Raw genomic sequence first — 15,519 nt, forward strand, 5'->3', positions numbered from 1 at the left:
GACGTGTAACACTGCCGGTATGCTGCACTGATTCAGATCTTTTAGCAATGCTATCAGTTCCTGGAAAACTTCTCACGTGGCCTCATAACAGCTTGAATCTGCAAAGAGCCAGAAACCAAAACCCAAATATGATAGCTATATAGAGGAAATGACTGATAATCAAATCTTATCATTGCACCATAAGTAAAATGATGCTACTCCTACAACCAGCTCTGTTGAAGGACTGTAGCAGTTAACATGCAGCCAATGTGTTTCAAGCCACCTGAAAACATCAGAGGGAGAATCATCTTGTGGACAGTTAGAGAGGTGTGAATAAGTAACAGTGAGTGGGAGTTACCACAAACAAGATGCTTTGTCATAATCTCATACTGCGACACTAAGGCTTGTACTTCAAATTTACTGTCAATATTCAATTAAGCAGCATCATTTTTAACTTTTCTCGCAGCATGACTGGGTGGATCAGTCAGTTGGGCAGCACATCAGTGACATGGCATCGACTGTCATTCAGATTTTCATGGTCCTAAAAGGATGAATCATACCAGCTCAGGTCAGCCCCTGATTTTTTTTTTTTTTTTTTTTTTGGTAGTTTAGAGTGAAATTTCTATTGGATGGATTACCATAAAATTGGTACACACACAAACACACAAAGAGGGTCTCAGCGATGGCCTCCTGTTGTTGTTTTAGTCTAATCCTTGTCATTGTAATGGTCTTTTTCTAAAAGTGAAACCTTTGTCAGAGAGCAAGAGCAAAGTGCTGCACCTGTGGAGGGCCTCTAATTGTTCTGTGTCTTTGTATGTATGTGTGTATGCACATTTGTGCTTTTCTGTGCATGTGGGTTTACTTGTGTGTGTCTGTCCAGATCTGGGCTCTTAATCTGTGGGGATGATGACCCAGTTTCACCCCCCACTTCCACCCCGCCCTTAGCTGTTGGTCACCAAGGAGACGCTTCCCTCTCATCCCTGAATGAAACTGTCGGATGCTGACAAAGGTTAATCCATCTCAAACACACACACACACAAACTCAATCGAAAGATTTAAATATAATGACAAACCCTTTTGTTAAAATAAAACTATCACAGGTCTTATTGTGTTTTGGAGTTTTAAAGGAATATTCCAAACAAAAGCAGAATAGAATTTGTTTATTAGCAGAGAGATTCATTTTTCTTTCTTTCCTCATGCCACCTTTCTGTCTTTAACCAACTACCAGCGAAAATAAAAAACAGGTGTATCGGGAACTTAATGCAAACTACTCACATTTCCTCTTCATGCGTTTCAGCTTAAACAGCTGCACTTCTGAATTTGCATGTGATTGCAAGGTTTTGCTGTAGTGTGTAATGATTTTAGGCAGCGAAGGTTTTGTTTGGCCTTTTTCTTTCTCTCTCACACCCACATACGTCTTTCTATAGTGACAGTCATCAATGTAATAAATCACTTATTACATTGATGTAATATGCCTAATCCCAACCCTTACCTAACCTTAATGTAAACCTAATTCTAACCTCAACCTTAAACCAAGTATTGACCCTTGAACTCTCGTTTGGCATGGTCATTGACAAAATGTCCTCACAATGATGGCATTTGCAGTAAAAATGTCCACACAGCTATAGAAAGACATGTATACACAAACCTAATGCCTGACTGAGTGCCAAATCAAAGTGTGAGAGCACCTCTGATATCTCGCCTTATCTACAATGTCTGACTCCTGTCAGGGTGGCTTAAACTACACACACCTCCACACACACACACACACACACACACACACACACACACACCCACACACACCCACCCCCACCCCCCTCTCACTGGCAATTTACCAGACGAGCCGCTAATCCTGCTGGCCCAGATTTGGTCCACAGTCTGCTCCACATGATGTTACGTTATCATTGTCATCCCAACAACTGCACAAACACCCCACCGCAATGGCAAAAACACACACAAACGCACCTCCACCCACTCCAAAGCTTCCTGAGTCATGTGACTGGTGTTGCTGCTACACCTGTGACCTACTGTACTGATCTGCAGCACACACCAGCAGCAATGTGGGATAAGAGCTGCTTCCATCTACAGTGTACAAGCACACCATGAGTCACTGTGTGGAGGAAATGCAAAACAGGGTGGGCTCATCGTCTTCATCATCGTCATCACTGCAGAGGTGGGAGAGTGGCAGGGGGAGGTGGGGGAGAATGGCAACCCCTGCTGCCTGTGTGTCATGTATGTATTGTCTTCTTTTTCTTGGTCTGCGATCAGCTATGTGATTGCTCGTATGCACCGGGATCAGAAACGACGCCCCTGCCTCCGAGCTTTGTGCATCGCTGCATCACCATGGCAACAGGTCCTCTCGACAGCAACTGGTTTCGACACATCAGAGTAGCTGTTGGGCTGAGTTTAAAATGCTCACGTGCAGGACAAGGAAAAGGCAAGTGGACTAAAGCCCAAATATGAAAGCAAATGTAAGACAGGGAGGTGGCTGAACAGGTGAAAATGTACGTTCTGTTTCTTTACAGTCAGACCCACATCAGTACTACGATGGCAAACAAAAGTGCAGTACTAAGATTACAGAATACCTTTCAGAACGTTATAAAACGTTAAATCAATAGCAAAATCAATAAGATAGATAGAAAAGGACAAATGAAACAAAAAGGCTTTTATGGTGTTGAAGGCAAAATAACGATTCTGCCAAGAAGAAACTGCCTGGACCACAGCTTATAAGCTCTGTGATGGAGTTTCATACCCTGGACATCAGTACCACAAAATCAATTCTTGGGGTAACAGCAAGATAAAATACAGATGCTGCAGGAGGAGATGAGAAATTTTTACTCATGCAAGAAAACAAGGAGTAATACCTGTTACACGGAAACTACAAAAAAGCAAAGAAAGGATTCTCCAAGTTGATTTAAAGGATAGTTAATATTCTTTACCTGGGAAAACCAAGGTGGAACAACAAATGAATAATCATAAATCAGTAACCTGCTCTTATCTGTTAAGACAACAGTCAGCTCATAATTCTCTGAAACTTTTAACTCCTGCTAATTGTCATGTCATTACAGCCCAGGCAATGCTCTCCTGAACCTGTCGCCCACGTGTGCACATCCTCCCCTCATCTACAGTAAGTCCACGTACCTGCCACTGTTCAGGAGTTCCTCACTTCCTCACCAGTCCCTGACACTTGGTCCGGTCAGTATTTAAAACAGCAAAATGTTGTGTGAAATGAGTTTGAATGGAGTCAATGGAGTATAGGATTTGAGTCCTGTAAGTGTTACTTAAAGGCAGCTAGTTCCGACCAGTTGTCAGTCTTCATTTGCTTCCTGCTGCCTAATAACAGTTATGCCAGTGTTTTATAAAAGTTCACAACCTTCAGAGTTAATTTAATAGTTTTTGAAATGTTTGAAATGTTGCCTGAGGCTCATATCAGCTGAGTGAGTGAACAAACTGCTAATAATTAACACTGAAAATTAAATTAAGGATGGAAACTGTGGATTGAAGTTTTTATAAAGATTCTAATTGTTTAATCTTGTGACATTTGTATATATTTTATTGTAGCTATACAGAATGATATGGAAGTGTATGCAGTTCGCTGAGCATTTTAATTTTAATAAGATTTAACAAAGTACAATTTGTGTAAGATGTGGATATCAGCAGCTCCACTCTAAACCCACTCAATAGAGAGAATTTTAGAAATCAGGTTAATGGATCATTCACCTTTCTACCCTTTTCCAGCTGAGTAATAATTTATTCTTTCAAAATAAAAGTCTCATAAATTCTGCTGCCTTTGAAGTCTGCCTGCTTGATGGCTGTTACAGTCAGTATCCATGCTGCAGATCAGTGCAGAGCAAATCCACAGGAGAGGATGCAAGAGGGTACGAGTTTCCACATAGACGTGAGCAGAGACAAACTGCAGCAAAAAGAGAGCACAAAGAGCGAATTCACGAAGGAGGCCACATGGGGGAGGAGAGGAGAGAGGAGGGGGGAATGGAAAGAATAGAGATGAAGACAATGAGCGGGGAGAAGATGAGACAAGCAGATGCAGATGAAAGATGGGATGATGCTGACGATGAGGAGAAAGCAGCAGTTTGGGGAAATAACAGGTAAAACAGGGAAGCTGAAAGGAGGAAGTTTATCATGGGTTCCTGCAGAAAAATGGCTCCAGTTTCCCGTCGTAGTAAATCATGTCACTTGGCTACATCCTGTCTGTTCTCAACTACGCACCGAAGGCGACGAACAGGCCTGCTGCCTTATTGGAAACAGATGTTATGAATGGGAGAGGGGAGACCGAGAGGGAGAGTAGTGCACGGGAGGAGGATAGGGAGAAATGTAAAGGACAGAGACAGAAATACTTGAGAGAGTAGAGACAATGCTGAGGTTCTGGTCTGGTTATAGTGTCCCAAACAAATTGGAAACCAGTGGTGTGAGCACATCTCCACTCTGTTTTCTATTTTCTCAGGCACAGGAGAAAAGTATTTGGTGGAATTTGCTTCAAACTGCTCAATTACAAATAGTCAAGTCACATAAATGTGAAGCAGTAGGACTGGAAGGAATCTTGTGATTGGTTAAATGTTTTTGACGTGAATCCTAACAAAGCATGACATGTATGTCTGTGCACTTTTAATTTAATTCATATTGTATAATAATCCGAGTGCGACGTTGAATTGTATTTCAATTTTTTTATAGTTGCTTGTTAAAATGTTCTTATTAACAGAAGTAGGCCTAGGCCTTTTTGGAGTCTTTTGGAAATGTTTGTGATGCAGTTTGTGTTTTTGCACATACAAACTGCATCACAGACAAAAAAAACAGCAAAACCTGCATTTTCTCTAACATCCATATACTAATACATGACTGCAATTGTTTTTCTGTTCCAAGATTGTCCTGCCTGTTAAACCCACAGTGAGGTGGCAGATCATTCCCTCCTAATCCAATCAACATGCTCTCACATGATGAATTGAGGTGGTAAGTCCTTATGCACAAATATTTTATGTTGCAACCTGAAAACATGTATGTACTGCTCAGGAGAATCAGTCAGAATAAGTTTTTGATCCCATCCAGCTAAAACGTTTTTTAGAAACTATCAGTCTGGAAAAAATCTGCAGAAATGGTATATTTTGAAAAGAAAACTAAATATTGTGAAATGTTCATTACTTGTCAAGACGTTGTCCTAATCTTTTTAGATGTAAACCCCTCCACGTGTAACGTGCCCACCCCCAAAGAAATCAAACATACTTTTACCATATGCACCCAGCATAGTGTGACATTAACACATATGTGCTCTCACACCCGCAGCTTCAAAAATGTAAAAGTGACCCATAACAAAACGCTGCAACAAAATTCAGCACAAAGCGGTGAAAGTTAACAGCATTTCCCGCTGCTCCTGTCAGCCTTTAAACTGATTAGCAAATTGGATTGAACCACACCGACAACCAGTGTGCGCCAGGCGGAGCGCACACACCCAGAGCCGCGCACATTGCGTCCAAAACAAGTAGAAACGCGCACACGGATCCGATTTCAACGCAAAGGCTCAACAGGAAAATGCTGAAAAATATTCATACTTACCCATTTTAGCTAATGTGGAAAATGGCCCTGAGACGACAAGCGACTGAGCTCCCAGATGATGTCCACAGGTTGTTTGGAGAGGGCGCAACACGCGAACAACGGGACGTCCCGTTTTGAGACGGGGTGGGCAGGTGACGTCACGGCCGGGGCTTCATTAATCCACGCGTCCTCCCGATTCTTCGCGTTATTAAGTTATATATAATACAATGAATGTTACGGAGCAATAGCTTCTTTTATGTGGCTGTTAGTTCACCAAACCAATGTCTGCTGGTTTTATTCTATTATTTATGCTTTAATACATTTTCTGTAGTTTCTTATTAGTTCGTGACGCAGTATTTGTATCAGTTATTCACATTAAACACGCACTTGGACAGAGGAGGATATTCTTTGTCTCTAATGAACCAATTATATACAACAAACTTTACAATACTGCTATAAAACTGAAGATGAAATACATTCGCTCTAATACAGCACTGAGGCACTTCCTTCTATTCCCCGAGGTCAGAGGGAAATATTGCAGAGTACCACACTTGCTTAAGTGTGTTAAGAAGACACATTAGCTCTACTGTAATAAGATGAGCTGCAACAGTAAAACCGTTGCATTAGTGACTTTTTCTGTGGAGTCAGTCCTGTGACCTGTTTCTGCTGTATTGTCAGGCTCAGATGGCCTAATGTGAAAATGCCCTATGACCTTTCCTGTCAGTGTGTCCTCTTTCTACAGATGCTGCAGTCACATCTGGCTGTCAGGAGAAAGGAAATATGTACTAACTTATAATTACAAATATTATGCACAATGTTTTAAACAGATGAAGTGCTGAATGATAGAAGTAGTGTAAAAATGTCTGTTTATTCAAATACAAAGTTGTTGGATGTAGAAATGTGAACAGCAGTTTTACAGAGGTAACAACAAAATCACCACTGAAATTTTAATCAAACATATGACACTTTATTAGAACACACACACCCCTCAGTCTGAAAAATCACATGCACAGGGTGCTGTAAGGACAAGATAAAAGAGAATAGTCAATGTTCCTCCCCTGAGAAACACAAATGGCTTAGAAACCAATGAAATGCTAGAATCAAAGAGGTTCAGTTGAGGAGTTACCACAACAAATCACTTTTCATGTCTGTAGAAAAGCAGAATATGAGAAGCAGTCATGCAGGACCGCTGCTAAATTTGAATGGTGGTGGGGAATAGTTTTTGTGGTTAAACTAAGTTGACAGGCATAAGAGGAGCTACTGCACCATGAAACATCACCCAGTTAGAGTGTAAACGAAAACAGATTAGGAGCAAACACTCAGGCACATGTTTGAATCTATTTTCATCTGCTACAGGGTCAGTTTTACTGCACCTCTGATGCTCAGCTGACATTTTTATTCTCTAGTGCTTGTATTTGAGTGTTTTTCCTAAAATCTGACGATGACTATAACATCAGATCCAGCATTTTATACGTATTATCACAACCATAAGTTGTTATTTGGAGCTGCAGCTGAGAGGTCAGTGACATTTGCATCTGGCTAAGCAGAACTTCAGCTAATTTCTGCCACTTTTGTGCTTAAAATAACTTCTGACCGTCAGCTAACCCAAACCATTAGTTCTGCATCAGCAGCACCGTCATCCACAATCCACTACATGACAAAGCTGCTGTCTCACCAAGAGATCAGAGATGGATTCTCCAAATCAAAAGTTTATAGCTCTGCCCACAGCTGTTAAAGCTTTAGTGGGATAACAGGCCAAAACTTGGGCCGCTTGAGGTCACAGTTTCTGTCAAAAGTGAGCTGCATTGCTGCCTCCATGGCCAGGATCTTAGGTGCCTCCTTGCCATACAGCTTTTTCATCTCAGCCCTTCGTCTCTCACCGGGCCGTTCAGAGGGAGGAGCTGTGGTGCTTCGCATGGAGACGCCATGCAGGTCCTGGTCGGCTGGCACGTAGCTGTCCTGCTGCTCAGCCTCCATCTGCTGCTGCTTCTCTGCAAGAACAGGAAAACAAGTTATTTTTAGACAAATAGCAGCCAGTCTCTTTACCTTACACTATTTTTTAAAATTATATCTGAATTCAGCTGTGCATCTTAATTAAAGCAAATCATTACTAAGTGACACATACTGCAAAAGTCTGAATATGTCTTAAGTCCATAAAAAAGGAATCCTGTTTACAGTAATGTCACAGTTAAACTTGAAACACTCACTCAGCTCCTCTCTGTGCTTCTCAGTCTGGGCGAAGTACTGCCGAAGCTCCTCGCTGATCTCCATGTTGCTGACATCGCACTCGATCTCACTACCTGAGCTGCTCTCCTCGTCCGCCTCCTCTTCATCTTCACTGTGGCTCTCTGTGGTGTGCCAGTCTGCGTAGCGCTGGTGGCTGCTGGGATACTGCTCCTGGCGGTAGCCAGGGCCGTAGGCAGCCTGCAAGGCCTTTTGGTAGGCACGCCTGTGTCTCTGGTGCCAGGCCATAGCTTGCTGGTAGTGCTGCCAGTAGCGGCTATACACTGGGCTGGAAAACCAGGACATCACAGTGCTTATGTCCTCCTGCCAAAGAGAAGGATCAATGCACCAGTTTTTATGTTTGGATGGAGATCAGTTGGTTTTCCATCAAAAATCTAGTGATACATAAATTTAAAGGCACAGTGATGGCTCAGCAAACTTGAACTAAACTAAATATTATTTAATGTGCCGTCAGTGAACTACACATGGAGGTTTTGTCACTATCAAACCATGCATAGTGTCGCTTGGATGCATCATTAGCCGAAGACAATTTAGCATATTTCTCTTACCATGAGTGGAGCTGCCTGCAGCTTGGTGGAGCTCTCTGCTAATGACAGACAATGTTAACGTAGCTGCAGGTCTGCAGCCGGTCAACTGACTGTCGGTTATGAAGCACGGAGGCACATGTTGACGTCTGCAAAACAACAACTGACGCGCACTGGGTGTCAGACAACAAACAACCAGCGGTGAGTGCGTCTACTGTAAAGAATGAGTCTGTCTGAGTCTGTCTTCGTGCTAAATGTCTTGTTTTGGGAACCATTTACCTGTGCGATGATACTTCCTGGCAGAAAATTTCCCAGAAGCCTTTGTGTCACAGCAAAAATAATTTCTGTCTAGGTGGCGCCACCCAGCGGTCACAGTGCAGCTGTGCAGTGCACCAGTTTTAAATAAGTGAAACAGGAAGATTTATTTGATTAGATCCCGTGTATTTTATATGAGTTGACATGTAGTTTGAAACAAGATAAATTGTGTTTTGTATTTTGAAGGCAAATGTCATTAGCAAAAAAAAAAACAAAAAACTTAAAGGGAAATCTCCTAAAATTTGAAAATGCCTGAACTGTGAATTTAATTAGTTATATTCATCATATTTGAATACTATTTAGCAGCAGCACAGTATAATGCAGTGATTCAGCGTATGCCATGTTAATAGTGCAATCTAATAACGTGCTTTTTTGGATTAGAAGAATCGTGTAAACTACTGACAAACATTAGGGAGTTTGTTTTGCTGTGAAGATCAAGATCAGGTTTCTGTGGTGGAACTGTCCCAGTCAAATTGGGTTTGAATTGCTCAGCTAGTGTATATTCAGCAGCCACCTAGAGGGCTTTCTTTGCAGAGCTCATACACATGAGAATACTTGGTTTCTCTTCCATGATGGCACCAGTAAGTTGTCAACGTGCTGCTCCAGTTCTCATATCTTTTCTCTCTCTCTGTCTGAAAGCTGATTCTCCTGTTTCAGCACCACAGAGATGACACAGCTGGGAGTCGGGCCCTGTCAGCCCTGGGTCATTTACCTGAAAGAGGACATAAAATATAGTGTGTGTGTGTATGTGTGTATTAAAGACAAATACTTAAATATTGAGATGTTGACAGCATCTACTAAACCAACATAGAACATAAAATCACAGGTATTTGTATTTATCAGGTTAATTTCCACTGTTAACTGTGATGGAAAATCTTTATTACTGCACAGTATGTACACATTGTATGATGAGGCAGCCAGTGGTTTTTACTGCTTTACAAACTTTAATCTTTGTTACATGTGTGGGATGCTTGACCTACTTTCATTCTTCACTTATCAGAATCTGTGGCAGCACGTCAACTAGTCTAAACCCAACCTTAACACCATTACCACTTTTCTGTCCTTTAGTGAGAGCTACTACAGACAACAGAAAGTCTGTGTTGACCTGCACCTTTGAAAAGCCTCTTCTGTCTGGTTCCATATCCCATTAACCTGCATCTATTTAAAGCTGCCTGTCTGTGTTGTAGTTTCAATTTCTCATTTATTTCTCCTAAAACTCAGTCCAGCTGAGGAAATTAGCTTTGACCTGAAGGAGGTAAATGAAAGACGTCTTGTCTTTCTCCAAAATGGGACTCGGTGTGGCCCACAAAGTCCCCTTTGCAAAAATCTACTTACATTATGTTTTTATACTTCAGGTGTTCTGTTGGCACAGTGATGGTCCTAGAGAGTAAACAAGTCGAGGTTAAGTAGGACTTTTTTAAATGGAGTAACCACCTTTAATAAGCTTGACTGACTTGAAAACATAACTTGAGTGCTGTGATTGTCTCCTCAGGACTAATTCTTCATCTGAGCTGCTGAAATGGAGTCTGGCTTCACCTGGATTAACCAGGATCTGGTCTGGTTCTACAGTGAGGCCTCCACAGTCTGGAAATAAAGCGACGAAGGTCAGAACCATCGTGTGCTTCATGAAGCAAGGATGAGGAAAAGTAGTCAAATGAAAAATGATCTATCACTATATTAATTTGACATATTGGTATGTGTTATTTTTCTTTACTTTTTCTATTACGATGAACTCGATACAACTCAAACAACCTCAATACAAATTATTTTCTTAATTCGGCCCTGCATTACAAAGATGTCTGAGAAATAAACCTTGAATATGCCAGTATGACATACTTTTAAAGGAAATAGCTACAAAGGCAAGAAATGAAGTACTCAGGTCATTTCCTGTTGACTTTTACTTTGTCACAGTTCCTGTCCACCCCTTGTTTTGTTTTGGTTTGGATCTTCAGCATGTTCTTGATTGTGTCCCTGTGTTCAAATATTCAGTTCTGTGTGCCTGCCCACATCTTTGTTTCAGTTTCCTGGTCTGGTTCCTGTCCTGCCCATACTCACCTGTGTCTTGTTTAGGTGAGCTACCAGTAATTACTAATTGTCAGAGCTGCTGCTGTGTTTACTGGCTCTCCAGCATCTGTGTCAAACCTTCTTAACTTCTCAGCTTGGGTAACTTCAGTTTTCCGTACACGTGCTGTGATATTGTTTTATTTGTACAGTGTTTGTTGGTGTTATATGATCCTTCAGCAAATTTGATACTGTGTTGCACTTCCTTTCTGAGGGCACTTCCCATTCAGCTCATATACTTGTAAGTAGTGTTGGAGTTGGAAGGTTTAGCTAACAAAAGGACTGCATCAACATTTACCTTCCTCCTTTAGAGGTAGAGTTGACTGATTTCTGGCTGTTGTTCGGACCTTTCTGCAGATATGGATCAATTGAAACTGTGGGTCACCCTATTTCTGCCGTCGTTTGTGTGTTTTAACGTCAAAGGTACTGCTCATGAGCTTTACATTATAGAATTTATACAAGTCAGTAGGTTTTGACTCTGATACAAATAATATTTCTTTCCACAATTATTCTACAGGCAACAAAAGAACAAAATGTGATCAGTCATGTCATTTACAGAAAGTAAGCACACGTGTTGTTCAGTGATTTCTAATTTCTGTAATTGCAGAGACGGCTGTCACGATCCCACGTAAACAACCATACGTGTCTCAAATATGCAGCAATGGAACAGTGGATATCCTCACACTGATTGTGTGTAATGTGACAACAAGGAGCAAAAGAGAAATGTGTCGCCTGCTGTATAAATATGGACAGGGCTTTCAGAACGAATGTGGCTCCAATTTCACACTTCTGAAAAAGGATCAGACTGTTTTTCTCCATCTGACCAATTTAAAACCAGAGGATGGTGGGAAATACTCCTGTGAGTGTTCACATGCTCGTGGAACTGATATTTTAAATTTCAGCATCACAGTCGGAGGTGAGTGCTTGGTTTATTTTCTTGCTTGGTTTATTTTCTTGCTTAGACTCTTCAGTTTTTGGATTTGTTTCATAGCTGTTTCTATTTGTCACCTGCACCGTTGGTCACATCAGTGACAATATGAATATATCAAACCAGGAATAAAGAAAATAACACATGCTGGTAATAGTGCACCTGTCTCAGGTGTATTTAGATTTGAACTTTGGTAATATAGCTTAAGTAGCTTAATAGTGAGAAATGATGTAGAACTTATAAAAATATTCTACTTGTACGTTCTGGAAAATTGATATATTGTCCAAATCAAAAACATGAGGTACAGATTCTAAAATGAGAAGATTCCAACACTAAATGTTCTTTTTTTCATTTATTTGGTTTTTATTCTTTTTTTAGGAGATGAAGAGGTCGTCACTTCTTTAGCAATACTCTGTGTCACAGTGATTGCTATTGTTACTGCAGTAATCATTATTGGTGTTTTAATTGGACTCACCCTGAGAAAAAGACATTACAGGTAAAAATTCCTGTCACATACTTCGTAAGTGTTTGGGTGATAATATTTTCCTTTATGAAAATAGCAATGAAAGTTTTGTTGTAAAGCACAGAAAGCCTCTAATGCTTGTTAAAAATAATAGTAATTTTTTTTGTGTTTGGTTCCTGTATTCTTTATTTTCAGAGTTTATGGAAGAAGACAACAATCTGGATTATCTGGGAGTAAAACTTGCTGCTCTTTGGTGAGTAATGTGTAGTATTCTTGTGCTGTATACCACTCACAGTGTTCAAGTAGCAGTTTTGTACACAGTTTCATGTTGACTTACCTTCTATCCCAGCATTTATCCAGAGCAGCACAAGATGAGTGAATTTCATGTTGTTTCCTGTGACTGAGTGATTAAACAGAGTTTTGTATAAAAGACCTGCTAACAGAAGAGAATACACTCAGTGGAACCTAATTACACCTGCTTGGTAGCAGGTACTGTGGCATGTACATCGTTTCGGTTCTGGATAAACCCAGCCACCACTGTTTTGATGAGTTTGGTTTTGTTTGTTTCTTTTCTCTTTGGTGGTCACACCAATTAAGCCGACTTGATTTGTCCGCGAATGTGAGAGTCATTACCACATGTGGTTCAAAGTGTTAAAATTGCAGGAAGAGGCAGTTTCTGCGATTCTGAAACCAGACTGTCATATTGTAGTTTTGGTGACATTTATTGACCATGTTAATGTTAAAGGCGTCTCCACATGCATTATATAATTGGTTCAAGCCATATGATAATCTGTGTGGAGGAGCTTTAGCCAGAGGAAGCAACATGATTATTGTACAAGCTAAGAAAAGAGGATTTTGAGAGTGGATGGTTTGAGATTCTAGTCAGAGGGAACTGGGTGATATGTTTCAGTGTGAATCTGAATTTCAAAGCGTCAACCTTTTTTGGCCTAGTTCTTCCAACATGCTACTTTTAATACTTTAAATATCACGTACGAACATGGAAACAGTTTAAGTAATGATGTAATTTAATGATTATGTTATGAATCCATTTTAGATGATTTCTAATCTATTATTAAAACTTCTGTTGCCCTGTGTGTGTGTGTGTGTGTGTGTGTGTAGCTTGGCTCTTTCATAGACCAGAGAAAATATACCAACCAGTAAAGCCACTGTAAAATGAAGTTATTTGTCAGAATGTACACACATTTATAAAGTGTCCCTTATTAGATATTCTTGGTTTGTTTTTGTAGGACCCAGATAAACCAGAAAAGCTTTATGCCAGTCTTCAGCTGCCGACAAGTGGTATCTACCAGACTATCTCTGCAGTGCAGCCTCAACAGGACACCAAGACATTTTCAGTCTGCAACAATACAGACACTGCCTGTTTGGAACAGAAAACAGATGAGAGTCAGACTGAAGCAAATGTGTATGAAAACATTGAGGCCAAAAGTCAAGACACCTTTATGAACACATAATATCTGGGACGGTGACAGTTGGTCAGAGTTTTTTGAGATTATAAAAAGCCCAAAGAGGATTGTGCTTTTAATAGCAGTAGCTTGGTGAAGTGATACATAATAAATCGCTTGTGTAGCAGTGCCATAACTATTTAAAGATACTGTGAAGTAGGTTTTGAAAATACAGAATCATGAATCTTTTTTTTTTTTGCAACCACCTCATTATGGGTTATATGCTGCTAACCCCTACACTCAGTGGTGGTTGAGTAAAGTCCAGTAATTTAAGGTGTAAATGAGTGTGGGTACTTTTTCTCACTGTTTTCTTTATGTTTATATGCTCTTGCTAACTCTTTGTGGTAAGATGAAAGAAGCAGTCATTGGATTTCCGTTTCAGAAGACTTTAGAAAACTGTATTGACATTGCTGTAAGGGCTGAGAATTTGAGGTTTATGTAGGTGAAGAGCAGAGCAGACAAGAATGTGTGTCCTCCTTACAGTTGCTTAATCAGTATGGGTAGATGGAAACTGTGGCTTGTTCTGCTTCAGCTGCTGATTTTATTTATCAACAGTAAAGGTACTGTACAAAAATCATTGTTCTTACAATCTTTCTGTCTTCAATTTGGAGAATGCAGCAGTATATTTTCTTTAAGTTGCTCATTCTTGGAAAAATGTAAGTAATCATGCAATTCACCAAATTTAAAAACAGGATGAAACTTAACTGTTTTTGATTGATTGCAGCATCTCCTGTGAAAACCTCAGAGAGCTCATCATATATGAGTCCAGTTTGCACCAACGAAACACTGAATGTCATCATGCTGATAATATGTAAGATCAGCACAGAGAGGAGCGGAGAAGAAGAGTGTCGTCTGACGTACCGACATGATGGACACGACTTTGTGCATGAATGTGACTCCAGGTTCACATTTGTGACAAAGAATCAGACTGTATTTCTCCACCTGAGCAGGTTAACACCAGAGGACAGTGGGAAGTACACCTGTGAGTGTTCGAGACCAGATGGAACAATTATTTTCCACCAAAACATCACTGTGGAAGGTAAAGGATTTCTTTTATTCCCTTTGGGTTTCATGCTTGACACGTTGCTCAGGTCATTTTCTAGTTTAACATTGTTGTGATGACACCAGTATGTGTCAAAGAAATAAAGCATGTTTTAATAATACGTGTAGTATGAGGTTATCTCTTGATCCTTCTCTACAAAAAGTAAATACTGGTCTTCTAACAAGATCTTTTTTTTTTTTTTGTTTTCAATGTTTAAGAGGGTGAAGATGACACATCTGCAGAATGGCCTTTCCTCAATGTTATAGTTGGTGTAATTATACTAATCTCTATAGCTGGAGTTACTCTGGGATTTAACCTCATACAACTTTGTCACAGGTAAGAAACTAATAGTGTTGATGGTAAATTAAATCATTTTAAGCATAAAATAGCTCAATATAGTTTACATGTTTACACTAGAAGTGAACGGCGTAATGTGAATTAGTCATTAGACTTATGTTTGTTTGCCTGACAGAAGACAACTGCAACCAATAACCAGTCATTCAAACTCGGTACTGTACAACAAAATGTTTAAACTTTGTTTGCATTTCATTTGAATTGAAATAGACTGTATATGTAATTATTATTTTTTACTGTTTCTTTTTCAGGAACCACAACACATTGAACCATACAACAGCTTTATACAGAGAGAAAATGTGCTTTATTTAACTTCCAGCGTAGCTCAGTTTACTAGAGCTGATTCAAATTCAGAGATGCCTTTGTAGAGCTTTTATTATTCAGCATCTGCTTTGAGGTGATGCATGTTTTTCATACAAGGATAGGATGTACATTTCATTCTAAAACCTAATTACTTCATATAAACATTCTGTAAGTTTAAGAACAATTATTATTATGATATGAACCATTAAAATGTAACTGAATCTGTTCTTTTGATTTCAGCTACTCAGTTTGTCAAACACTGTACCTGTAAACTTGCAGTAGTTAAACGTTTAAATATA

At 39.9% G+C, this 15,519-nt stretch overlaps 2 protein-coding genes and 2 long non-coding RNA genes across 4 annotated transcripts in view; 2 read left to right on the top strand and 2 right to left on the bottom strand.

Moving 5' to 3' along the window:
- The window catches only part of LOC113127289 (neuronal membrane glycoprotein M6-b-like), a 28,989-nt gene extending 23,348 nt beyond the window's left edge, over positions 1-5,641 (bottom strand). The window contains exon 1 of the mRNA XM_026301742.1: positions 5,545-5,641. Coding sequence (XP_026157527.1) covers positions 5,545-5,548 — 4 coding nt within the window. The 5' untranslated portion in view covers positions 5,549-5,641. The remainder of the gene's footprint in view (positions 1-5,544) is intronic.
- Positions 450-2,410, top strand: LOC113127291 (uncharacterized). The gene is made up of 3 exons (XR_003295410.1): positions 450-547; positions 860-988; positions 2,248-2,410. It is a non-coding gene; the product is annotated as an uncharacterized LOC113127291 (long non-coding RNA).
- An 827-nt stretch (positions 5,642-6,468) lies between the features above and the next one.
- Positions 6,469-8,598, bottom strand: gemin8 (gem (nuclear organelle) associated protein 8). The gene is made up of 4 exons (XM_026301728.1): positions 8,571-8,598; positions 8,316-8,454; positions 7,731-8,070; positions 6,469-7,514 (listed from the first exon to the last, which is right to left on the bottom strand). The coding sequence occupies exons 2-4, from the start codon at positions 8,316-8,318 to the stop codon at positions 7,255-7,257; spliced, it is 603 nt and encodes a 200-aa protein (XP_026157513.1). The 5' UTR covers positions 8,319-8,454; positions 8,571-8,598; the 3' UTR covers positions 6,469-7,254.
- Positions 8,599-10,097: 1,499 nt separating this feature from the next.
- On the top strand, positions 10,098-15,480 carry LOC113127545 (uncharacterized). Its single transcript, XR_003295448.1, has 9 exons — positions 10,098-10,210; positions 10,627-11,090; positions 11,275-11,583; positions 11,974-12,091; positions 12,254-12,311; positions 13,306-14,560; positions 14,782-14,899; positions 15,036-15,072; positions 15,169-15,480. It is a non-coding gene; the product is annotated as an uncharacterized LOC113127545 (long non-coding RNA).
- The last annotated feature ends 39 nt before the right edge of the window (positions 15,481-15,519 follow it).

Source organism: Mastacembelus armatus, chromosome 2 (assembly GCF_900324485.2).
Source record: "Mastacembelus armatus chromosome 2, fMasArm1.2, whole genome shotgun sequence".
Classification (NCBI taxonomy): Eukaryota; Metazoa; Chordata; class Actinopteri; order Synbranchiformes; family Mastacembelidae; genus Mastacembelus; species Mastacembelus armatus.

What these genes read in the sequence shown, in the direction of transcription:
- gemin8 (XM_026301728.1), bottom strand. An exon ending in GAAGCACAGAGAGGAGCTGA is followed by an intron (nt 7,515 to 7,730) that starts GTGAGTGTTTCA and finishes CTGTTCTTGCAG; the next exon opens with AGAAGCAGCAGCAGATGGAG.